Source organism: Macaca nemestrina, chromosome 1 (assembly GCF_043159975.1).
Source record: "Macaca nemestrina isolate mMacNem1 chromosome 1, mMacNem.hap1, whole genome shotgun sequence".
NCBI lineage: Eukaryota > Metazoa > Chordata > Mammalia > Primates > Cercopithecidae > Macaca > Macaca nemestrina.
This window is the reverse complement of record NC_092125.1, coordinates 217,950,974-217,975,842: the sequence shown is the minus strand read 5'-3', so window position 1 is coordinate 217,975,842 and position 24,869 is coordinate 217,950,974. Positions and strand designations below refer to the sequence as shown.

Here is a 24,869-nt window from a genome sequence, read left to right as displayed (position 1 = left end):
CCCTGAGCTGCCATTCTTAGTCTCCTCAGAAGATTCTAGGAGGTGCTTGACTCAGTAACACATCCTTGAATTGGCTCCTCCTTCTTTGCGGCACCCCTTCCCTTATTCCTGCCTCCTGGGATCGTTTCCCACATCAGAGTCAGTGAAGGGGTGGCCAGCCCCTCCACACCTGTGGGTGTTTCTCGTCTGGTGGAACGAGAGACTTGAGAAAAGAAAGAGACACAGAGACAAAGTATAGAGAAAGAAAAGTGGGCCCAGGGGACCAGTGCTCATACAGAGACCCATGCCGGCACTATTCTCTGAGTTCCCTCAGTATATATTGATCATTATCTCTACCATCTCGGAGAGGGGGATGTGGCAGGACAATACGGTAATAGTGGGAGAGAGTCAGCAGGAAAACGTGAACAAAGGTCTGTGTCATAATTAAGTTTAAGAAAAGGTGCTGTGCTTTGATGTGCACATACACAGACACAGCAGTGGTGGATTAAAGAGCAGTATTGCCGCTAGCACGTCTCACCTCCAGCCCTAAGGCGGTTTTCTCCTATCTCAGTAAATAGAACATACAATCGGTTTTACACCAAGACATTCTATTCCCAGGGACAAGCAGGAGACAGATGACTTCATCTTATCTCAGCTGCAAAGAGGCCTTTCTCTTTCACTAATCCTCCTCAGCACAGACCAGTCAGGTCTTTCCCTTCCCACGAGGCCACGTCTCAGGCTATCGCATGGGGAAAAACCTTGATCAATACCTGGCTTTCCTAGGCAGAGGTCCCTGTGACCTTCCGCAGTGTATTGTGTCCCTGGGTACTTGAGATTAGAGAATGGTGATGACTTTTAACAAGCATACTGCCTTCAAGCACTTTTTTAAACAAAGCACATCCTGCACAGCCCTAAATCCATTAAACCTTGAGTCAACACAGTACATGTCTCTGCAAGCACAGGGTTGGGGCTAGGGTTGCAGATTAACAGCATCTCAAGGCAGAAGAATTTCTCTTAGTACAGAACAAAATGGAGTCTCTTATATCTACTTCTTTCTCCATAGACACAGTAACAATCTGATCTCTCTTTCTTTTCCCCACAGTCAGACCATAAACAAATAAATAAAAATACAGGCCGGGCATGGTGGGGTTCATGCTTGTAATCCCAGCACTTTGGGAGACCAAGGTGGGAGGATCACTTAAGCCCAGGAGTTTGAGACCAGCCTGGGCAACACAGTGAGACACCCTATAAGAAATTTTAAAACTAGCCAGGCATGGTGACATGTGCCTGTAGTCCCAGCTACTCAAGAGGCTGACGCGAGAGGATTGCTTGAGCTGGGAGGTCAAGGCTGCAGCGAGCCGTCATCATACCACTGCACTGCGGCCTGGGCAACGACAGAGCAAGACCCTGTCTCAAGAAAAATGCCATTTTAGGAGTGCTGGGTGCCCTGAGGAAAAGTAGAAGGGTAGGAGGTAGCGATAAGGGACTATTTTGCTCAAAGTGGTAAGCAAAGGTCTCAGAGGTGACATTTGAACAGGATGGCGGAGGAAACAAACTGAATGGGTATCAGGAGGAAGAGTCTTCAGGCAGAGGAGTGGCCTCTGAAAAGGCTGGGAGGTGTAGGAAAGAGCTTGGGACAGCAAGGAGACTGGAGAGGCTGGGGCCTGATGTGTGAGTGGTGGAGAGGAAGAGATACGGGCAGTGAGATGGCAGGGCCATAGCATCTGGGGCTTTGTAGGCTGTGATGAGGGGTGGGCATGCTACTCAGAGTTTGAGAAGCCTTAGGGCTTAAACTGATGGCTCTGCTAGGGCCTTTGCCTATCTTTGGGGCCTAGGATTTGCGGTTTTAATGGGCCTCATACATAGAAGATAGAACACTAATTCCAGGGCCCTCATGTGGTGCAATGTTGGATCTAGATCACTTGTATAAAACTGAAACTCCCAAAAGGCAACACTCTGAGTGAAACAGATGGACTAGAAAATAACTTCACCCCTCAGGAGCCAACAGGACACAGCAGAGTGTGTGCAGCTTTCTCAGTCACAATTTCAGAGGAAATCCCTTGCTCTCTGCTTCCTTTTTTCCCCTTCTTGAGGGCTTGAATTCAGGTGTGTTGCTGATAAGCTGGTTTAGCATTGACTAGGGAATAGTGGAACAATGAATTGGAAACAAACTCGGTGCCTCGGTAACTTTCTCTTCCTGCCTGCTTCCTCTGAACTGTCAGTATAAGAGAGTAAACTCCTATCTTTTTGAACTACAGTGTATTGGGGTCTATTTCTTAACTAAGACACCAGCCTAAAATTCTATACCCAGCTAAACTGTCCAGTAAGTATGAGGATAGAATAAACACATTTGTCATCATAGATAATATTACCTCCCATGCGTCCTTTCCCAAGAAGCTACTGGAGGACATGTTCTTCCAAAGTGAGAACATAAACCAAAAAAGAAAAAGATGTGATTTCAGAAAGCAGGAGATCCTGGCCAGGTGCAGTGGCTCACACCTATCATCCCAGCACTTTGGGAGGCTGAGGCAGGAGGATCAACTGAGGTCAGGAGTTCGAGACCAGGCTGGCAAACATGGTGAAACCCGTCTCTACTAAAAACACAAAAATTAGCTGGACGTGGTGTGGTGCATGCCTGTAATCCTAGCTACTGGGGAGACCGAGGCAGGAGAATCGCTTGAACCCGGGAGGCGGAGGTTGCAGGGAGCCGACATGGCACCACTGCACTCCAGCCTGGGCAACAAGAGTGAAACTCGGCCTCAAAAGAAAAAGAAAGCAGGAGATATAATGCAGGAGAGAGGCGAAGGAAAAGGAAGATGATGAAAAGAGATTGTACGATTGCAGTGCAAATGCCATAAATCACACCTGGTCAAATAAAATTTCTAAACATGAAAACTACAATACCTGGCCAGGTGCAGTGGCTCACTGTTTCTTTAAATGACTGTGATTTTTTCCCTGAAAACTGGACATTGGAATCTGATAATGTGGTAACTATGAATATGAGATTCTCCCCCTTCCTCAGAGTTTGCTGGGTTTTGTTACTGTTTATTTATGTATTTATTTTTGTTGTTGTTGTAGGCTGTCTCTGTGCCAAAGATCAGCCTAACGTATAAACTTAAGGTCTTCTCAGGTCTTTTCTGAGCCCAGCACTTTGGGAGGCTGAGGCAGAAGGATTGCTTGAGCCCAGTTCAAGACCAGCCTGGACAACATGGCAAAACCCTGTGTCTACAAAAAATACCAGAACAGCAATACCCAAAGTGAAAAATTCACTGGATGGACTTAAGATCATATTAGGGGAAGATGGTGGAGTGGGAAGCACCAGGAATCTGTCTTCAAACCTACACAACAATTGCGCTGGCAGAATCTGTCATACTATTTTGGAACTCTGGAGTCTTGCACCATCCAGGGGAAGGTTTGGATTGCAAATTGCACTTAATTTTGGTCAGGTTAAGCTTTTAGCACAATATCAGCTATTTATCTTCCGTTTCCAGCCCCTGGGAGGCAGATGTGCATGGATTCCAGGAGCAGCTTGGCTTGCTGGAGCCAGGGTAGGCAAAAAGGACCCTGTCCTCCAAGATACTGGGAATTGTGCTCTGATCACAAATGGCTGCTTCTGAAAACAAAGGTGCAAAGCGATGGGCTTTGCAAAGGTGCAAGGAGGGGCTGTTGCACCTCCCCACATTGTTGCAAGCCCTTGCCCCTGTGTTTTTTTTCTGTTTGTTTGGTAAGCCATGCCCCCTTCCAGCTGAGGTGACTTCCAGGAAATGTAAAGGGCCAGTGCCCTTTTTCCCACTTCATTTTTCTCTTTTCACCCTTTTCGGAGGCAGACATTAAAGATTAAGACATTCAAAAGCAACCACATATATGGGGGAACGTTAGAAAGTAACCCCAGTTTCTAGGGAAAGGCACAGGCTCAGAAAAACCTGAGAAGACCTTCAATGTATGCCTTAGACTGCTCTTTGGCACAGAGACAGCCTGCAACAACAACAATAACAAAAATAAATAAGCAAACAATAACAAAACCCAGCAAACTCTGAGGAAGGGGGAAAATCTTATTTTCATAGTTACCACATTATTAGATTCCAGTGTCCAGTTTTCAGCAAAAAATCATAGTCATTCAAAGAAACAGGAAAGCATGGCCGTTTAAAGGAAAAAAACAGAAACAGTCCCTGAAAAGTACCTGACAGCAGATCTTCTAGACAAAATCTTTATAAAACAGCTCTCGGCCGGGCGCGGTGGCTCAAGCCTGTAATCCCAGCACTTTGGGAGGCCGAGACGGGCGGATCACGAGGTCAGGAGATCGAGACCATCCTGGCTAACACGGTGAAACCCCGTCTCTACTAAAAAATACAAAAAACTAGCCGGGCGAGGTGGCGGGCGCCTGTAGTCCCAGCTACTCGGGAGGCTGAGGCAGGAGAATGGTCTAAACCCGGGAGGCGGAGCTTGCAGTGAGCTGAGATCCGGCCACTGCACCCCAGCCTGGGCGACAGAGCAAGACTCTGTCTCAAAAAAAAAAAAAAAAAACAAAAAAACAAAAAAACAGCTCTCTCTTTTTTTTTTTTTTTTTTTTTTTTTTTTGAGATGGAGTCTCGCTCTGTAGCCCAGGCTGGAGTGCAGTGGCCGGATCTCAGCTCACTGCAAGCTCCGCCTCCCGGGTTCACGCCATTCTCCGGCCTCCCCCTCCCGAGTAGCTGGGACTAGAGGCGCTGCCACCTCGCCCGGCTATTTTTTGTATTTCTTAGTAGAGATGGGGTTTCACTGTGTTAGCCAGGATGGTCTCGATCTCCTGACCTCGTGATCCGCCCATCTCGGCCTCCCAAAGTGCTGGGATTACAGGCTTGAGCCACCGCGCCCGGCCAAAACAGCTCTCTTAAAAGATGCTCAGAGAACTAAAGGAAGACTTGGAGAAAGTCAAGAGAACAATATATGATCAAGATGGAAGTACAAAAGAGATTAAAAAAAAATCCAAACAAGAAACCAAAAAGATTGTGGAGTTGGAAAGTACAGTAACTCAAATGAAAGTTTCGTTAGAGGGATTCAAGGCAGATTTGAGCAGGCAGAAGAATCAGTGAACTTGAAGACAGGACAGTGGAGTAATTACTTTTCAGTCTGGAGTTGGAAAGTATAATAATTGAAATGAAAATTTTACTAGAGGGATTCAAGGTACATTTGAGCAGGCAGAAGAATCTGTGAACTTGAAGATAGGACAATGGAATAATCAAGTCTGAGGAACAGAATGAAAAAATAATTGAAGAGGCCGGGCACAGTGACTCACGCCTGTAATTCCAGCACTTCGGGAAGTTGAGGTGGGTGGATCACCTGAGGGCAGGAAATCAAGACCAGCCTGGCCAACATGGTGAAACCCTGTCTCTACTAAAAATAGAAAAATTAGCCGGGCATGGTGGTGGATGGGTGCCTGTAATCCCAGCTACTCGGGAGGCTGAGGCAGGAGAATCTCTTGAACCCAGAGGCGGAGGTTGCAGTGTGCCGAGATCGCGCCATTGCACTCCAACCTGAGTGACATAGCGAGACTCCGTCTGAAAAAATAATAATAAATAATCGAAGAAAAGTGAACCGCAAAACTTTGGGAGGCTGAGGTGGGCAGATAGGTTGATGTCAGGAATCTGAGACCAGCCTGTAAAACCCCATCTCTACTAAAAATACAAAAATTGGCCTGGCATGGTGGTGTGCCCATGTAGTCCCAGCTACTCCAGAGGCTGAGGCAGAAGAATTGCTTGAACCCAGGAGGCAGAGGTTTGCAGTGAGTCAAGATTGTGCCACTGCACTCCAGCCTGGGCAATGGAGCAAGACTCTGTCTCAAAAAAAAAAAAAAAAAACCAGGCACATTGGCTCATACCTGTAATCCCAGCACTTTGGGAGGCCAAGGTGGGCGGATCACCTGAGGTCAGGAGTTTGAGACCAGCCTGACCAACATGGTGAAACCCCATCTCTACTAAAAATACAAAATTAGCCAGGCATGGTGGCACATGCCTGTAATCCCAGCTACTTGGGAGGCTGAGGCAGGACAATTGCTTGAACCCAGGAGGCGGAGGTTGTGGTGAGCCGAGATTGCGGCATTGCACTCCAGCCTGGGCAACAAGAGCAAAACTCCATCTCAAAAATTAAAATAAAGTAAAATAATAAAAATATGCTGAGTGGGTACCAAAGAAATAGAAAGAATGAATAAGATCAACTATTAGCACAACAGGGTGACTACAGTCAATAATAATTTAATTGTATATCTAAAAGTAAAAGAGGCCGAGCATGGTGGCTCACACCTGTAATCCCAGCACTATGGGAGGCCGAGGCAGGTGGATCACCTGAGGTCAGGAGTTCAAGACCAGCCTGGTCAACATGGAGAAACACTGTCTCTATTAAAAATACAAAAATTAGCCAGGCATGGTGGCAGGTGCCTGTAATCCCAGCTACTTGGGAGGCTGAAGCAGCAGAATTGCTTGAACCTGGGAGGCAGAGCTTGTGATGAGCTGAGATCGTGCCATTACACTCCAGCCTGGGCGACAGAGTGAGACCGTCTCAAAAAAAAAAACAAAAAAAAACCCACATAAATATATATATATTCACAATGGATGCTCCAGCTTAGGCAATAGAGTGAGTGAGACTTCAAGGGTAACCATCCTCTGAAGCATTTATCCTTTATGTTACAAACAATCCAATTATATTGTATTGTATTGTATTGTATGCAGAGTTTCGCTCTCGTTGCCCAGGCTGGAGTGCACTGGCGTGATCTCAGCTGACTGTAACCTCCGCCTCCTGAGTTCAAATGATTCTCTCCTGCCTTAGCCTCCTGAGTAGCTGGGATTACAGGCACCCACCACCATGCCCGGCTAATTTTTGTATTAGTAGTAGAGACGGGGTATCACCATGTTGGCTAGGCTGGTTTCGAACTCCTGACCTCAGGTGATCCACCCGCCTCAGCCTCTCAGAGTGCTGAAATTACAGGCATGAGCCACTGTGCCTGGCTGGAAAAAATCTCTTGTCTTTGGAGTTGCTAAATTGTTCTTGCTGGAACAGGCTGCACTCATTCCCCTTTCTCTGGCCCATGTGGAAAAGGCCTAGTCTGTGGTAGGAAAAAAATTAGTCCAACTTACTGATTGGCAAGGACAAGCCTTTGTGTGATGCACTGAGAGGAGACCCCAGCAGGCTGAAAGCCTGGTTCCTACAGGCTCAGTTCTGTGAGATACGCTCCTGTCCTCATATCCTTCCATCACTTGCATTGAAGAGTTGAGGAAACATGCCCTTATTTTACAGATGAAGAAACTGAATCGAGAGAAAGCAATTTGCCCAAGGCTACTGAACTAGTAAGAGGCACAGACAGAACTCCAAATTCCTCTTTCTTTCTTTCCTTCCTTCCTTCCTTCCTTCATTCCTTCCTTCCCTCCCTCCTTCCCTCCTTTCTTCCTTTTTTTTTTTTTTTTTTTTTTGAGACGGAATCTCATTCTGTCCCCCAGGCTGGAGTGCAGTGGTGCAATCTCGGCTCACTGCAACCTCCGCCTCCCGGGTGCAAGTGATTCTTCTGCCTCAGCCTCCTGAGTAGCTGGGATTACAAGCGCCCGCCACCACGCCCAGCTAACTTTTTGTATTTTTAGTAGAGATGAGGTTTCACTGTGTTAGCCAGGATGGTCTTGGTCTCCTGACCTTGTGATTCGCCCGCTGCGGCCCCCCAAAGTGCTGGGATTACAGGTGTGAGCCACCACGCCTGGCTTTGCTTTTCTTTTTTTTTAAGAGATGGACTTTGTCACCGAGGCTGGAGTGCAGTGGTGCCATCATAGCTGACTGCAGTCTCGAACTCCCGGGCTCAAGCAGTCCTTCCCCTTTAGCCTCCTGAGTAGCTAGACTACAGGCACACACCACCTTGCCCAGCAACAAAGTGCCTTTTGGCTGGACATGGTGGCTCATGCCTGTAATCCCAGCACTTTGGGAAGCCATGCATGGTGGCACACGCCTGTAATCCCAGCTACTAGGGAAACCGAGGTGGGAGGATCGATCGAGCCCAGGGGGTTGAGGCTGTAGTGAGTCGTGATTGTATCACTAACACTCCAGCCTGGGCAACAGGCTTTCACCTCTGTTGAAAGCTAGCATTTATTGAGCAACAAGCATTAAAATATGTTCATTTCAAAGACAGGAAATGAAGGCTCAGGCTCCTCTGAAGCGTGAGGGCCTGAAACTGCTATTTGAAGATCAACTGGACTGTTCTGCCTTCACCCTTTGCTTCTAACCCTGGCTATCTCTTTCTTAGATGAACCACTACCTACCCACCCACCTGCCCTGGAGACACGTGGAGGCTTTTGTGTCTTCTGGCCCAGGTAGGGTCCATCAAATTCCTTTCCTGGGACTGCTCGATGGGTGCTGCAGGGAAGAATCCCTCTTGCTGCACTAGGAGGGTGTGAGCATGGGGCCGCCAGCTCCATGGGAATCCCTCCCTCTGTAGGGAGAGCCTAGCTGAGCTCAAAGCCAATGCATAGACATGGATAGGTGGAGAGAGAAAGCCTTACTGGTATCATTTGGTCTCTGGGATCCCGCCAGTCCTGAGGCCCCAACCAGTGATTTGAGCCATACATTCCCCTTTTGCTTCAGCCAGTTTTAGTCTAGTTTCTTTCACTTTTTTTTTTTTTTTTGAGACAGAGTCTCATTCTGTCGCTCATGCTGAAGTGCAGTGGTGCAATCTCAGCTCACTGCAACCTCCACCTCCTGGGTTCAAGCGATTCTCCTGCTTCAGCCTCCAGTTTCTTTCACTTGTGACTAAAAGTCATAACTACCAAAAGTTCTCAGTGCCAAAATGCTAGATGCCACCTCTGTGTCCACAACCCTTCATCCCCAACAACCAGCCCCACTCACTTTGTGATTTCCTCTAAGACTGCCTCTGGTAAGGCCAGCATCTCTACCAGCAGGGACAGGATCTCAAAGAGTAGAGTGTGGGGGTTGTGGGGAGCCATGTCCGTCAGGGCGTTCTGTTCTGGAGACAAGGGATAGTGGCTGCCATTACCACAGGGCAGTCCTGAATGCCCTCTCCTTTCCCCGCAAGCAACCTCCCAGCAGCTCCTCCTCCAGTTCTGACTACCCTGGGCTCATCCCTGCTCACCCACAGAGCAGAAGAAGCGCCTGGTGTCTGTCATCACAGCCAAGAAGTCTTTGAAATCCACATGACCATCTCCTGTGGAGGCCAGAGGAGTAACTGGGTGGGCAGGGACCTTCGGAACAGGTCCGTGCCTTGCAGCCCAGGCGTGGTTATTAGAAGTTACTCTCTGGGTCTGATGATCAAGCAGTGCATACTCAATGCAGACAACATGGGGCACACAGGAAAGTAGAAGCTGAAAGTGCTCACACCTGTAATCCTAGCACTTTGGGAGGCGAGGTGCGTGGATCACCTGAGGTCAGGAGTTTGAGACCTACCTGGCCAACATGGTAAAACCCCATCTGTACTAAAAATACAAAAATTAGCTAGGAGTGTTGGCGCACACCTGTAATCCCAGATACTTGGGAGGCTGAGGCAGGAGAATCGCTTGAATCTGAGAGGCAGAGGTTGCAGTGAGCCAAGATGGTGCCACTGCACTCCAGCCTGGGCGACAAAGCAAGACTCTGTTGCAAAAACAAACAAAAAAACAACAACAAAAAAAAAAATTGTTAAGAATTTATATGATGTTGGGCGCAGTGGCTCACACCTGTAATCCCAGCACTTTGAGAGGCTGAGGCAGGCAGATTCCTGGAGTCCAGGAGTTTGAGACCAGCCTGGGCAACAAAGACCCTACCTCTACAAAAAATAAAAAATTAGCCAGGCGTGGTAGTGCGCCTATAGTCCCAGTTAGGAGTCTGAGGTGGCAGGATTGCTTGAGCCTAGGAGGTTGAGGCTGTGGTGAGCAGGGATCACAGCATTACACTCAGCCTGAGCAACAGAGCCAGACGTCGTCTCAAACAACAAGAACAACAAAGGCATTTCTAGACTGTGACAGCAGAGCATTAAACCAAGCATGGAATCCTTTAGGTGCAGAGCCTCATGCAACTGCACAGGCTTCAAGCCAGTGAAGCAGGCCCTGCTTGGGACGCAGAGTGGAGCCCTCTGCTACTCACCATTGACATCAGCACTCATCAGGGCGTCCTCCACCTGGGCCGGCGTCACAGAGAAGCCCATTAGGAGCAGGATGTTCTTCAGGCTCTGTGCATCCACCTCACCAGGGCCATTGAAGATCTCAAAGTAGCTGCGGAAGGCTGTGGGGAGGGCAGGGTTATGTGGGGTGGGGGCGTTTCTTGTTTCTCTCGTTCATCCCATCACCCCAACCGCCCTCCTGCCAGCTGCCTCCACCATCAAAAGTGAAAATAAAAGAGCCGGATGCGTTGGCTCATGCCTGTAATCCCAACATTTTGGGAGGCTGAGGCAGGCAGATTACCAGCCTGGCCAACATGGTGAAACCCTGTCTCTACTAAAAATACAAAACTTAGCTGGGCATGGTGGTGCATGCCTGTTGTCCCAGCTACTTGGGAGGCTGAGGCAGGAGAATCGCATGAACCCGGGAGGCGGAGGTTGCAGTGTGCTGAGATTGTGCCACTATACTCCAGCCTGGGTGACAGAGCGAGACTCCAAAAAAAAAAAAAAAAAAAAAAGAGAAAGAGAGAGGGAGGGAAGGAGAGAGGGAGGAAAGAGAAAGAAAAAGAAAAAAGAAAAGAAAGGGCTGTGATCCCGTTGACTCACTCTGCTGTCTATTCCAAATCCAGGCCAAGGGTTTAGTTTGGGTGCCAACAGCTCAGCTAATTAGTGGCCTTCACTCAGCGCCAGTGGCCCACCCACTTTAGGGCACCCTACTGTGTGCCAGACACTGGACTAGACTCTTTATAGCCATGTTCTCAAGAGTAGAGTGCTTATTCCCGTTGTAACGATGGGGAGCCTCAGAACGATGTAACTGAGGCTCAGAGGTTAGATGACTGGACAGTTTTTCTGACTAAGTCTGTGCCCTGGTCCTTGGTCGATCTGGTCCTTGGTCGATCTGGTCCTTGGTCGATCTGGATGAACGCCGTCGAAAGGATTGCTGCCTTGTGTGGACCAGACCAGAGGATGGGAAGGGTCTGAGAACACCGCAGAGCAGCACCAAGTGATACAAAGGCCGTGTACTAGTCAGATTGTGTGTCAGGTTTCTCAGCCCCATGGCAAAATCTGGGTTGGAGTCAATAGAGGGTCTTACTCTGTTGATCCAGCTGGAGTGCAGTGGTGTGATCATGGCTCACTGCTTCCTGGATATCCTGGGCTCGAGGGATCCTACTATCTGCGCCTCCCCAGTAGCTCGGATGACAGGTGCACACCACCATGCCCAGCTTTTTTTTTTTTAATTTTTATTTTTAGTAGAGATGGGGTCTCCCTATGTTGCCCAGGCTGGTCTTGAAATCCTAGGCTCAAGCAATCCTCCTGCCTCAGTCCCCCAAAGTGCTGGAGTTACACGCATGAGCCACCGTGCCCGGCCTGGCTCTGCCATTTAATAAGCTGGATTGCTCTTATGTTGAAGCCCTAACCCCCAGTACTTCTGAACCTGCCTGTGTTTGAAGATAGGGCCTTCAAAGAGGTGATTAAGTTAAAAAGAGGCCTTTAGTGTGTGTCCTAATCCAATCCAACTGGAGTCCTCATGCAAAAAGGAAATTTGGGCTAAGTGCGATGGCTAACACCATCCACCCAGCACTTCGGGAAGCTGAGGCAGTAGAATCACTTGAGCCCAGGAGTCTGAGACCAGCCTGAGCAACATAAGAAACTTCATCTCTAGGCCGGGCGCGGTGGCTCAAGCCTGTAATCCCAGCACTTTGGGAGGCCGAGACGGGCGGATCACGAGGTCAGGAAATCGAGACCATCCTGGCTAACACGGGGAAACCCCGTCTCTACTAAAAAATACAAAAAACTAGCCGGGCGAGGTGGCGGGTGCCTGTAGTCCCAGCTACTCGGGAGGCTGAGGCAGGAGAATGGCGTGAACCCGGAAGGCGGAGCTTGCAGTGAGCTGAGATCCGGCCACTGCAATCCAGCCTGGGCGACAGAGCGAGACTCCGTCTCAAACAAAAAAAAAAAAAAAAAGAAAAAGAAACTCTGTCTCTATAGAAAATTTTAGAAATTAGCCAGGCACAGTGGCACATGCTTGTAGTCCCAGCTACTCAGGAGGCTGAGGTGGAAGGATTACTTGAGCCCCAGAGGTAGAGGCTGCAGTGAGGTAGGATCACACCACTGCACTCCAGCCTGGGTGACAGAGCAAGGCCCTGCCTCAAATAAGTAAATAAATAAATAAATAAATAAATAATGCAAATTTGGACACACACAGAGATACCAGGGTTGCCCATTCACAGAGGAAAGACCATGTGAGGACAATGAGAAGACAGCTGTCTGCAAGCCAAGCAGGGAGGCCACAGAAGAAAGCAACCTGCCGACACCCTGATCTTGGACTTCCAGCCTCCAGAACTGTGACAAAAGAAATGTCTGCTGTTTCAGCCATCCAGTCTGTGGTCCTCTGTTATGGCAGCCCGCTCTGACTAGGACGCTGGGCATGGGCAAGTTGCTGCACTTCCATCAGCCTCTATTTCCGTATATGTACGATGGCCGTAACAACAGCGCACCCTCTTGGAGGTATTGTATGAACTCAGTGCCTGGCACACAATAGCCTCTGTTAGCGTGGAAGTCTCTGACAAACATCGCTGAATGGTGGGAAAGAGGTGGGGCTAGGACTGGTGTTGGGGCATGTGGTGACCTGTCGTGGGCAGGCCCATCACAGAAGGAAAAACCAGAGCAACTCTCAGAAGCAAGTGTGATCACTCAGAATGCCTCGTGGTTTGAGCCATCGGAGCAGGGCAGTCGGCCCTTTATTACCAGACAGGGATTGGGAGTTGTGGGACCCTGAGTCTCTAAGTCAAAGTGGCACATTGTTCATGAACTGCTCAAGGAGGTGGGCAGGGAGAGCTGCACTTAGGAAGGTGGCTAGGGAGTTGTATATTATTATTATTATTATTACTATTTTTAAGACAGAGTCTCGCTCTGTCGCCCAGGTTGGAGTGCAGTGGCATGATCTCGGCTCACTGCAACCTCCGCTTCCCGGGTTCAAGCGATTCTCATGCCTCAGCCTCCTGAGTAGCTGGGATTATAGGCACGCACCACCACACCCGGCTAATTTTTGTATTTTTAGTAGAGACGGGGTTTCACCATGTTGGTCAGGCTGGTCTCGAACTCTTGACCTCGTGATCCACCCACCTAAGCCTCCCAAAGTGTGGGGATTACAGGTATCAGCCACCGCGCCCGGCTGGAGTTGTATATTATTTTATTTTATTTATTTATTTTTTTTAATTTTTTTTTTTTTTTGAGACGGAGTCTCGCTGTGTCTCCCAGGCTGGAGTGCAGTGGCATGATCTCGGCTCACTGCAAGCTCCGCCTCCCGGGTTCACGCCATTCTCCCGCCTCAGCCTCCCAAGTAGCTGAGACTACAGGCGCCCGCCACCACGCCCAGCTAGTTTTTTGTATTTTTAGTAGAGACGGGGTTTCACCATGTTAGCCAGGATAGTCTCGATCTCCTGACCTCGTGATCCACCCGCCTCGGCCTCCCAAAGTGCTGGGATTACAGGCTTGAGCCACCGCGCCCGGCCTATTTTATTTTTAAGAGAGGGTCTTGCTCTGTCCTCCAGGCTGGAGTGTAGTAGCATAATCATAGCCCACCATAACCTCAAACTCCTGAGCTCAAGTGATCCTCCCACCTCAGCCTCCTGGGTAGCTGGGACTACAGGCTCATGCCACTATGTATGGCTAATTTTTAAATTTTTTGTAGATATGGGGGTCTTACTATGTTGCTTAGGCTAGTCTTGAACTCCTGGCCTCAAGCGATCCTCCTGCCTCAGGCTCCCAAAGTGCTGGGATTATAGGCATGAGCCACTGTGCCCAGCCATGGTAGAGAGTTTTAATACTAAAAGGGGTGGACTTAAAGGATGGGGTCACAGGGAGCCAGTGAGAGCATCCAGGGAAGACAGAGGAAGGGACCACTTTGGCCAAGAGGGTTGCAGGCTTTGGGGAGGAGTGGGGGATGGAAGGAGGATGTACATCCATTCTTCTAGGGCCAGGGTGATGGGGGAGTGGGGTCACAGGACCCCGTCCTGAGGACAATAGAGAGCAGGGTAGGCATTCAGAACTTTTTAACTTTTTGGTGAAGGTGAGATGCAGTGGGAATGGGGGAGATGCTTAGGCTGGTGTCCTTGTTTAATGATGAGGGACTGTCTAGGATGGGCAGGGTTCCTGGAGCCCTGTCTCCTATCCAGGGTGCTCTGAAGAGGACCATGGAGCAGGCTTGGGTTAAGGGAAGCAGAAACTATTCCAAAACCTAAATCACTCCTCAAGGCTTCTGTCATTCTCTCAGAGAGGCAGCTCTGGCACAGGGAGAGCGCTGGACTTCGAGTCAGAAGACCTAGCACAAGGCCGGGCGCGGTAGCTCACGCCTGTAATTCCAGATTTTGGGAGGCCGAGGTGGGTAGATCGGTTGAGTTCAGGAGTTTGAGACCAGCCTGGCCAATATGGTGAAACTTCGTCTCTACTAAAAATACAAAAATTAGCCGGGCGTGGTGTCACACACCTGTAATCCCAGCTATTCAGGAGGCTGAGGTAGGAGAATCGTTCGAACCCTGGAGGCAGATGTTGCAGTGAGCTGAGATCGTGCCACTGCACTCCAGCCTGAGCGACAGAGTGAGATTCTTTCTCAAAAAAAAAAAAAAAAAAAAAAATTGACCCAGCATGAGTTCTGGCTCCGCCAACCCAGCAGCTTTGTGAGCTGGGGCCACCCCCTTACCCTGCCCTGCCCCACAGGCCAAGTGCAGAAAACCGCTGCTGGGTCTGCTACACGGGGCTGTGGTGGGCATGGCGGCAGCCGTGTGATCTGGAAAACACCCCAGTCTGCCCTGCACCTATAAACCCCCAAGGACCAAGGGTCCTGCCTGTGCTGGGACCTCCCTGGCCTCCCTGCCCTCACCTTCCTCTTGCTTCAGGGTCAGTTGCTCCTCGGACTTTTCCCGGTTTTGATACAGCTTTTGGAGGCTCTGCTCTTCCGGCTCCTGCCTGCAGAGGACAGAACCCCGGCCCAGGGCAACATCCGGCCGCCCACCCTGCTGATAGCTAGGGGAGGGGTTGGGGAAGCCTGCAGGAGGAGGTCGTTGGGGAGGCTTTGAGGAGCCAGGAGGGCTCAAGAATGGCAGGAAAAAGGAGACCCAGAGGAGGAGTGGGATAGAGGAGAGGGGGACTAGAGGGAGACCCCTTCGGGGGAGTTAGAAAAGGGGTCAGAAATGGGAGAGGAGGCAGAGACATGGGAGATGCGGAGAGGAGACACGTGAGGAGAAATGGAGAGTGGGGGACACACAAGGGAACAGGCAGGTACAGGGACCTGCATCTGGGACAAGGCTCTGATTTTGGGGCCTTTCAGGAGCGGGCAGGTGGGCAGCGGGGGCTCCTACCGTGCCTTGGCGTAGCTCAGGGTTCTCTCGCTGCTGTGGTGCGAGAGCTCCATCCTTCTCCAGCCCAGGTCCAGGGCAGGGCACAGCAGGACAGGGCAAGGCGTGGAGGTGGGGACCGGGGCTCCCACAGGGGCAGGCTCTGGCCCAGGAGCTGACAGCCTGGCCCACGATGGGCCACTGGCAGGGGCCGAGGCAGGGGTCTGAGGCAGGCTTGGGGATGAGGTGGGCACTGGGGTCAGGGTCCTGGGGGACTTCTGGGCTGTCAGGGACCGGGCCTTCAAGGCTCTCCGATGGGAGGCTTCCACTTTCTCCACCTCCAGCAAGCACTTCATGAAGCCCTGCCGGAATTTCCTGAGGTTCTGTGTCCCTGCAGCCACTACGGGCTTCTGAGGCTGCTGCTGCACACGGTCCGGCTCCCGCCTCTCTCCAATGTCCCTCACCTCCTGGGGATAGGGGAGGGGATCCAGGAGGCCTCTAGCAGGCCAGAGTGTCCCACAAAGCTCCTCCCTGCCATCCCATCTCCAGAGATCCTCAGACTGCCCCTTACTCTCTGAGCCTTTGGAGGATGTACCCCAAATCTCACATGCACCCCACTGTGCTCCTGCCCCACGTCCTCCTGCCCCACGTCCTCCCCAACACTTGACTTGCTACCTCCCAGTGAGCTGGGTTTGTTTTCTTGTTGTTGTTGTTGTTGTTTTTTGAGACAGGGTTTTGCTCTGTCACTCAGGCTGGAGTGCGGTGGCGTGATCTCAGCTCATTGTAGCCTTGACCTTCCAGGCTCAAGTGATCCTCCCACCTCAGCCTCCAGAGTAGCTGGGACTACAGCTGCGCACTACCACGCCCAGGTAATCTTTTTTTTTTTTTTTGAGATGATGTCTTGCTGTGTTTCCCAGGCTGGAGTGCAGTGGTGTGATCTTGGCTCACTGCAACCTCCACCTCCCAGGTTCAAGTGATTCTCCTGCCTCAGCCTCCTGAGTGGCTGGGACTACAGGCATGCACCACCATGCCCAGCTAATTTTTATATTTTTAGCAGAGACGGGGTTTTGCCACATTGACCAGGCTGGTCTCGAACTCCTGACCTCAGGTGATCTGTCTGCCTCGGCCTCCCAAATTGCTGGGATTACAGGCATGAGCCACTGCACCCGGCCTAATCTTTGTATTTTTTGTAGAGACAGGGTTTCACCATGTTGCCTAGGCTGGTCTGGAACTCCTGACCTCAAGTGATCCTCCGCCTTGGCCTCCCAAAGTGCTGGGATGACAAGTGTGAGCCGCCACACCTGGCTGAGCCATGGTCTTGAGTGAGTTACTCCCGGTCCCACCACTTGGCCTTGTTCATGCCTGTTGTCTGCCCTCCTGACCAGAAGGTAAGCATTATTGAGGGCAGGACCTTGGCTGCCTCTTTTATTCCTGTACACCCGCTTCTCATTCACTCAGCAACCCCAGGCTCTCTTGCACCTGTTCCCTCTCCTCAGAGGGACTGGCTGTCCCCATTCTGCCTCCTGCCAGGCCAGGCTTTTCTCCCAATCAAAGGCGCTGTGCTTACTACACACTCTCTCTTCCTAAGTTATCAACTTTGCTTTCCCCACCAGATTACTCCTATTAGCATGTAAATATATTATCATCTTCCCTCTTTTATTTTGAAAGAAATAGGGTCTCATTTTGTTGCCCAGGCTGGAATGCAGTGACACGATCTCAGCTCACTGCCACCTTGAATTCCTGGGCTCAAGGGATAATCCCACCTCAGCCTCCCAAGTGGCTAAGACTACAGGTGCTCACCACCAGGCCCAGCTAATATTTTAATTTTTTGTAGAGACAGGGTCTCGTCTTGCCCAGGCTGGTCTCAAACCCCTGGGCTCAAATGATCCTCCTATCTCAGCCTCCCAAAGTGCTGGGATTACAGATGTGTGCCACCAAAGCCGGCTAATCTTCCTTCTTTAAGAAAAAAACAGTCTCCTGATACCACCTCACCTCCATCATCCCAGTTCTCTGCTCCCCTTCTATTGAAAAATTCCTTGAAAGCGTTGGCTGTCCTGACTCCACACTTCCATCTCCAGTCACGCTCTGCCTAGCACTCCCTAAAGCTGCTCTTGCCATGCCACGGTCAGATCTCTGCCCTCATCTGAGTTGACCCCTTGGCAGCATTAGACACAGATGCCCATTCACTCTGTCCTTCTGGAAATGCCTCCTGCCCTAGACTCCTGCCCCTCACTGGTTGCTCTGCCCCTGCCTCTGGTGCTGGCTCCTCCTCACTCGTGCTCCATTTCTCAATGTTGTGGAGACCCGGGGATTTGTCCTCAGTCCTCCCCCTGCTCTGGGCTCCCTCCCTCCCTAGAAGTCGTCTTCCTGCCCATGACTCCATTTTCCTCACGTTTCTTTGTCCTTCCTAATACCAGACGTCCTCCTTGACATCTCTTCTTGGGTGTCTAGAACAGGAGCAAAGCAGAGACCTCAGGTTCCTCTCATCTGCTGCTATCCAGGCTTGTGTCTCACTTAATGACATCACCTGTGGCTCACGCCCCAGACCTAGAGTCCTTGTTTTTATTTTCCAACTTTTTTTTTTCCTGTGATAACATACACATAACATTTACCATCTTTGTTTGTTTGTTTGTTTTGAGACAGAGTCTCACTCTGTTGCCCAGGCTGGAGAGCAGTGGCTGGAGATCTTGGCTCACTGCAACCTCTGCCTCCTGTGTTAAAGCAATTCTCCTGCCTCAGCCTTCCAAGTAGCTAGGATCACAGGTGTGCACCACCACGCCTGGCTAATTTTTGTATTTTTAGTAGGGGCAGGGTTTCACCATGTTGGCCAAACTGGTCTCGAACTCCTGACCTCAGGTGATGTGCCTGCCTCGGCCTCCCAAAGTGCTGGGATTACAGGCATGAGCCACCACACCCGACCACATTTACCACCTTAATGATTTTCTTTCTTTGTTTTTTTTTTTTTGTTTTTTTTGAGATGAATTCTCGCTCTGTTGCCACGCTGGAGTGTGGTGGCATGATCTCGGCTCATTACAACCTCCGCCTCCTGGGTTCAAGCAATTCCCCTGCCTCAGCCTCCCGAGTAGCTGGGACTACAGGTGCACGCTACCAAGCCTGGCTAATTTTTTGTATTTTAGTAGAGACAGGGTTTCACCATGTTGGTCAGGATGGCCTCGATCTCGTGACCTCGTGATCCACCCGCTTCAGCCTCTCAAAGTGCTGGGATTATAGGAATGAGCCACTGCATCCAACCAACGATTTTCTTTTTTTTTAGAGACAGAGTCCTGCTATGTTGCCCAGGCTGGTCTTTTCATCTTGTAGAACAGAAACTCCATATCCATTAAATAATAACCTCCTATCACCACTCCCCCGAGCCCTGGCAACTACCATTTCCACTTCCTGTCTCTACGGATTTGACTAAGAATCTCATATAAGGCCAGGCGCGGTGGCTCACGCCTGAAATCCCAGCACTTTGGGAGGCTGAGGCAGGCGGATCATGAGGTCAGGAGATCGAGACCATCCTGGCTACATGGTGAAACCCCGTCTCTACTAAAAATACAAAAAAAAAAAAAAAAAAAAAATTAGCCAGGAGTGGTAGCGGGTGCCTGTAGTCCCAGCTACTCGAGAGGCTGAGGCAGGAGAATGGAGTGAACCTGGGAGGCAGAGCTTCCAGTGAGCCAAGATCGTGCCACTGCACTGCAGCCTGGGTGACAGAGCAAGACTCAGTCTCACAAAAAAGAATCTCATGTAAGTGGAATTGCTTTGTCTTTTTGTGACTGGCTTATTTCACTTAGCATAACATCCTCAAAGCTCATCCATGTGGCAGCATGTGGCAGCATTTCCTCCCTTTTTAAGGCTGAATAATCTATTGTACGTACAGACCACATTTGGCATATCCATTCATCTGTCAATGGACACTTGGGTTGCTTTCATCTGTTATCCACTGTGAATAATACTGCTATGAACATAAGTGTACAAAGATCTCCTTGAGACCCTGCTTTCAATTCTCTGGGGTATATACCCAGAAATGGAGTTTCAGCATCGTATAGTAGTAATTCTATCTTTAATTTTCAGAGGAACTGCTATCATACTCTTTTCTTTTCTCTCTTCTCTTCTCTTCTCTTTTCTTTCTTTTTTGAGACAGAGTTTTGCTCTTGTTGCCCAGGTGGGAGTGCAATGGCACGGTCTTAGCTCACTGCAACCTCTGCCTCCCAGGTTCAAGCGATTCTCCTGGCTCAGCCCCTGGAGTTGCAGGAACTATAGGCGCGTGCCACCACGCCTGGCTAATTTTTGTATTTTTAGTAGAGACAGGGTTTCGCCATATTGGCCAGGCTGGTCTTGAACTCCTGACTTCGAGCAATCTGCCCGCCTCGACCTCCCAAAGTGCTGGGATTACAGGTGTGAGCCACCATGCCTGGCCTGTCATACTGTTTACCACAGTAGCTGTACCATTTTCCATTTCCACCAGCAGTACATAGTGTTCCAGTTTCCTTGTCAACACTTGTTATTTTCTGTTTTTTGGGTTTTTTTTTCTTGTTATAGCAGTCGTCCTGATGAGTGTGAGCCTAAAGTCTTTTTTTTTTTGAGACAGAGTCTCGTTCTGTCTTCCCAGGCTGGAGTGCAGTGGCGTGATCTTGGCTTACTGTAACTTCTGCCTCCCGGGTTCAAGTGATTCTCACGCCTCAGCCTCCCAAGTAGGTGGGATCACAGGTGTGTGCCACCACAACCCAGCTAATTTTTTTGTATTTTTAGTGGAGACGGGGTTTTGCCATGTTGCCTAGGCTGGTCTCAAACTCCTGGCCTCAAGTGATCTGCCCACCTCAGCCACTCAAAGTGTTGGGATTACAGGCGTAAGCCACCGCATCCGGCCTAAACTGTATTTATTTGTTGACATGTAATGGTCTAGACTTTCCACCAACTAGGTCACAAGCTCCATTCACCATGAAGTCACCAGTTTCACAACTGTGTTTGGTATGCCGTCCTCAATATGTATGTTAACTAAACACTGATTATTTCACTTTTCTCAGTGACGTCTGAGAAGCAAGATAACGTAAATAAAGCACTTGGACAGAGTAAACGCTTAGCAAGCAGTAGGGTTGAAAATAATTATAGTTGATGGGTGCGGTGGCTCACGCCTATAATCCCAGCACTTTGGGAAGCTGAGGCGGGTGGATCACCTGAGTTAGGGAGTTTGAGACCAGCCTGACCAACATGGAGAAACCCCGTCTTTGCTAAAAATGCAAAATTAGCTGGGCGTTGTTCGCATGCCTGTAATCCCAGCTACTGGGGAGGACTGAGGCAGGAGAATTGTTTAAACCTGGGAGGCGGAGGTTGAGGTGAGCTGAGATCACACCATTGCAACTTCAGCCTGGGCAACAAGAGCAAAATTCCATCTCAAAAAAAAAAAAAAAAAAAAATTCTAGTCGAGTATTCTGAAGCCTAGAAAGGAGACCCAATTTTCCCATGCCAGAAACTCCTTTAATTGTTTTCCTGAATTAAAGGCAAATGCTCAATTTCTTTTTTTTTTTTTTTTTTGAGACGGAGTCTCGCTCTGTAGCCCAGGCTGGAGTGCAGTGGCCGTCTCTCAGCTCACTGCAAGCTCTGCCTCCCGGGTTCACGCCATTCTCCTGCCTCAGCCTCCCAAGTAGCTGGGACTACAGGCGCCTGGCGCCTCGCCCGGCTAGTTTTTTTATTTTTTAGTAGAGACGGGGTTTCACCGGGTTAGCCAAGATGGTCTCGATCTCCTGACCTCGTGATCCGCCCGTCTCGGCCTCCCAAAGTGCTGGGATTACAGGCTTGAGCCACCGCGCCCGGCCCAAATGCTCAATTTCTGTGAAGCCTAAAACAAACTAGCAATCAAAAGCAGTTCTGGGCCAGGCGCGGTGGCTCATGCCTGTTATCCTAACACTTCGGGATGCTGAGGCAGGTGGATCGCTTGAGCTCAGGAGTTCGAGAACAGCCTGGGCAACATGGTGGAACCCTGTCTCTACAGAAAAAACAAAAATTAGCCAGGCATGGTCGCTCGCGCCTGTACTACCAGCTACTTGAAGGGGCTGAGGCGGGAGGATTACTTGAGCCCAGGAGGCGGAGGCTGCAGTGAGCCAAGATTGTGCCACTGCACTCTAGCATGGGCGACAGAATATGACCCTGTCTAAAAAAAAAAAAAAAAAAAAAAAAAAGCAGTTCTGGGGCTCCTGCTCCATTGTGATATTGGGGGCCCAAGATGGTGGCCATGAATCCAGCCTCACTGTCATCTTGGCCCTCTGGCGACTACAGGGCTTCCAAAGTCCAAGGCCTCTGCCCCTGTCGCAGATATAGACTCTGAGCCCCAAGGTGGGTGGGGGTCTGTCTCAGAATATGTCCTATTATTTCAGGACCCAGCACCAAGCTCTGCTCCCAGCAGGTGCTCAGCCTGTGGGTGAATAATGGTGCCAAGCCCCTGACATCTTTCCTTCCAGCTTCTACAGCCCATACACACCTGGATTCCTCCTTCTGCCTTCTCTGAGCCCCTTCGACCTGGCACTACGTGTCCTGTACAGACTACTGGGTTGACCTCTGTGCAGCTCTTGTGTCACTGCCCTGCTACCCCTGAGCCTGCGGGGGCTCCCTGGGACCGTCACGCCCATCCCTTCATCCACCTGTGCCACACGTGCAGTCACGTGGATACAGGGGTGCCTAGTCCCCAGCCTCAGGGAGCTCTAATCTAGTATTTATTCTTCCAGCTTTGTGCAAGGTGTTAAGAGGGACGTTAGAGTGCCAAGGCCAAATGCTCCACTCTAGGACCGTGCAGGACGGGTCTCCGGGTGCAGGTGGGCCTTAGACCCACCTAGTTCTCTCTCGTTTTTCACTTGTTAAAAACGATTATATAGTTAAAGAATATGCTGGGAATGCAATATCCTAAGATAGGGAGGGACTGGTTGCAACACCCCCAGGATCTATCTGTTCCACTCCCCTGAGCCCCAGAAATAGGGCAGCCTTCAAGGCTTTAGCCCAGCAAAGCATGTCACCTTGAAGTATAAAACCCAGGGTGAGCTGCTTTCTGGGGTCCCTCAGCAAGTGGGGCACATGTAGACAAGACTCTCTCTGCCCCAGACAACTTTCCTGAGCCTTGGGGGCCAGGCTCACAGTGGATCCTATGCTTCTGTTGTCCTTTGCTGCCCATCTTATATAACATAATAAACCCATTTTATATAACATGTATGCGTGGATATTCTGCCTCACTGGACTCAGACAAGTTGGTAACCAGTACATGGTGAGCCTGCCTCACATACTGGATGCTTCATATCACAGCCAGCCTAGCTTTTCAGCTGCTCTGACCATCGTATCCAATATGCTCGTCCCATGAGGCCCAGATGATGGCCCTCTCCACCGTCAGTCTTCATTCACCTTCTTTCCTATCTCTGTAACTTTCCTTGTGATGGGTCTGCTGCTGCCTGGCTGCTCTTTCTTTGCTTTGCTTTTTTTTTTTGGAGACGGAGTTTCATTCGTTGCCTAGGCTGGAGTGCAATGGCACGATCTCAGCTCACTGCAGCCTCTGCCTCCTGGGTTCAAGTGATTCTCCTGCCTCAGCCTCCCGAGTAGCCGGGACTACAGGCACCTGCCACCATGCCCAGCTAATTTTTTGTGGGTTTTTTTTTTTTTTTTTGAGACAAAGTCTCACTCTTGTCCCCCAGGCTAGGGTGCGATGGTGCAATCTCAGCTCACTGCAGCCTCTGCCTCCCGGGTTCAAGTGATTCTCCTGCCTTGGCCCCCTGAGTAGCTGGGATTATAGATGCCTGCCACCATGCCTGGCTAATTTTTTTGTATTTTTAGTAGAGACAGGATTTCCCCATGTTGGCCAAGCTGGTCTCGAACTCTAACCTCAGGTGATCCACCCGCCTCGGCCTCCCAAAGTGCTCGGATTACAGGCGTGAGCCACTGCACCCATCCCTGGCTACTCCCCTTTCTACTCCCTGGCTCTGTCTGTATTCCGTTCCCTCTGTATAGTCTAATACCAGTCCTCCCTCTCCAGAAAGCTACCCAGTGGTCCCAGGGGTCCTCTGAGTGCCTGCAGGACTTCCTGTCCAGGACTCTCATCTCTTATGGTGCCACCAGCTCAGCTGCATCCTCCAGAGCAGGGAGCAGGAGCCCTCCCCGGCTTTCCTTGTCCTTTCCCTCCAAGCACTGGGCCTGGTATGCCACAGAGACTCAGTATGTACTTGCGGAGCCAAATTGTGCCCTCTCCCCTTCTCCCGCACAGTATCCAGCCCACTCTGTGCATGGGGTAGGGATGGGGGAAAAGGTGGAAACGCACAGGCAAGGAATAGTTCTTATTTCTCTCTCTCTCTCTTTTTTTCCAAGACAGAGTCATGCTCTGTTGCTCAGGATGGAATGCAGTGGTGCGATCTTGGCTCACTACATCCCCTACCTCACAGGTTCAAGCGATTCTCCTGCCTCAGCCTCCTGAGTAGCTGGGACTACAGGCACACGCCACCATGCCTGACTAATTTTTGTATTTTGGCCAGGCAGGTCCTGAACCCCTGACCTCAGGTGACCCACCCGCCTCGGCCTCCCAAAGTGCTGGGATTATAGGCATAAGCCACCGCATCCAGCCTAGTTCCTATTTCTCATCTGATTTCTCACCAGTTCAGAGAGGTACCTTGTCTTATTCCCATCCATTCATTTATTCAACACATTCCTGTTGAGTACCTACCACGTGCTGGGCATTGTTTGAGGCACAAAGCACAGAGGGTAAGTCAACTAGTGAGGCTGCCCTCAGGGAGCTTGCATTGTAGATGATGAATAGGTTGACAACTTAAAGATCATGTCAGAGGGAGAAAGTACTACAAAGACAATAAAACAGGGCCATGTGATAGGCTGAGTGTGGCTGACAGGTTCCTTGAGATCGGCTGGCCAGGGAAGGCCTTGTGGAAAAACTGATGTCGAAATTGAAAAGTGAATGACTCAAAAGAGTTAGCCGTTAGACTGTCTATGGGGAGGAGTTCAGGCACAGGCACACTCAAAGGCCCTGAGGTGAGACTAGGCTTAGTATATTCAAAGACTGGAGGTCAGACCAGAGTGGCTAGACGTAGGGCTTTATGGATCTTGGTGAAGATTTTGGATCTTATTCTAAGAAGATGAGGCTTGGACTAGGGTAATGAAAGAGGGGGTGGAAGGAAGGGACGGATTCAGGATTTATTTTGTAGGTAGCACTAAACAGGGCTTGTTGACACACGTGAAAGGATTATCGAGGGAAAAGGAGGAATCACGTGATTTTGAGCTGGGTTGCATGAGCCCCTTGGGTGAGAAAGGCAGTGTCTGGACTGAAGAAGACTACTGTGGTCATGTTTGAGAAGTGAATTAGCCAGCTAGAGGGAATTCAAGTAGACCATTGTATATATGAACATGGAATTTAAAGGCAAGGTCTATGGCTGGGCGCGGTGGCTCACGCCTGTAATCCGAGCACTTTGGGAGGC

At 50.1% G+C, this 24,869-nt stretch overlaps 1 protein-coding gene across 8 annotated transcripts in view; it reads right to left on the bottom strand.

The window, feature by feature from the left end:
* Positions 1–24,869, bottom strand: part of LOC105473231 (spermatogenesis associated 21) — a 50,842-nt gene that overhangs the window by 4,729 nt on the left and 21,244 nt on the right. For 4 of the 8 annotated variants that reach the window (XM_071099901.1, XM_011726928.3, XM_071099912.1 and 1 more), the window contains 5 exons: positions 15,439–15,881; positions 14,961–15,046; positions 10,066–10,203; positions 9,080–9,151; positions 8,836–8,953 (listed from right to left, as the gene is read on the bottom strand). In XM_071099901.1, coding sequence (XP_070956002.1) covers positions 8,836–8,953; positions 9,080–9,151; positions 10,066–10,203; positions 14,961–15,046; positions 15,439–15,881 — 857 coding nt within the window. Of the gene's footprint in view, positions 1–8,835; positions 8,954–9,079; positions 9,152–10,065; positions 10,204–14,960; positions 15,047–15,438; positions 15,882–16,653; positions 16,729–24,869 lie in introns of those variants that run through there. The other 4 variants (XM_024790148.2, XM_071099922.1, XM_071099937.1 and 1 more) reach the window with 3 other exon arrangements.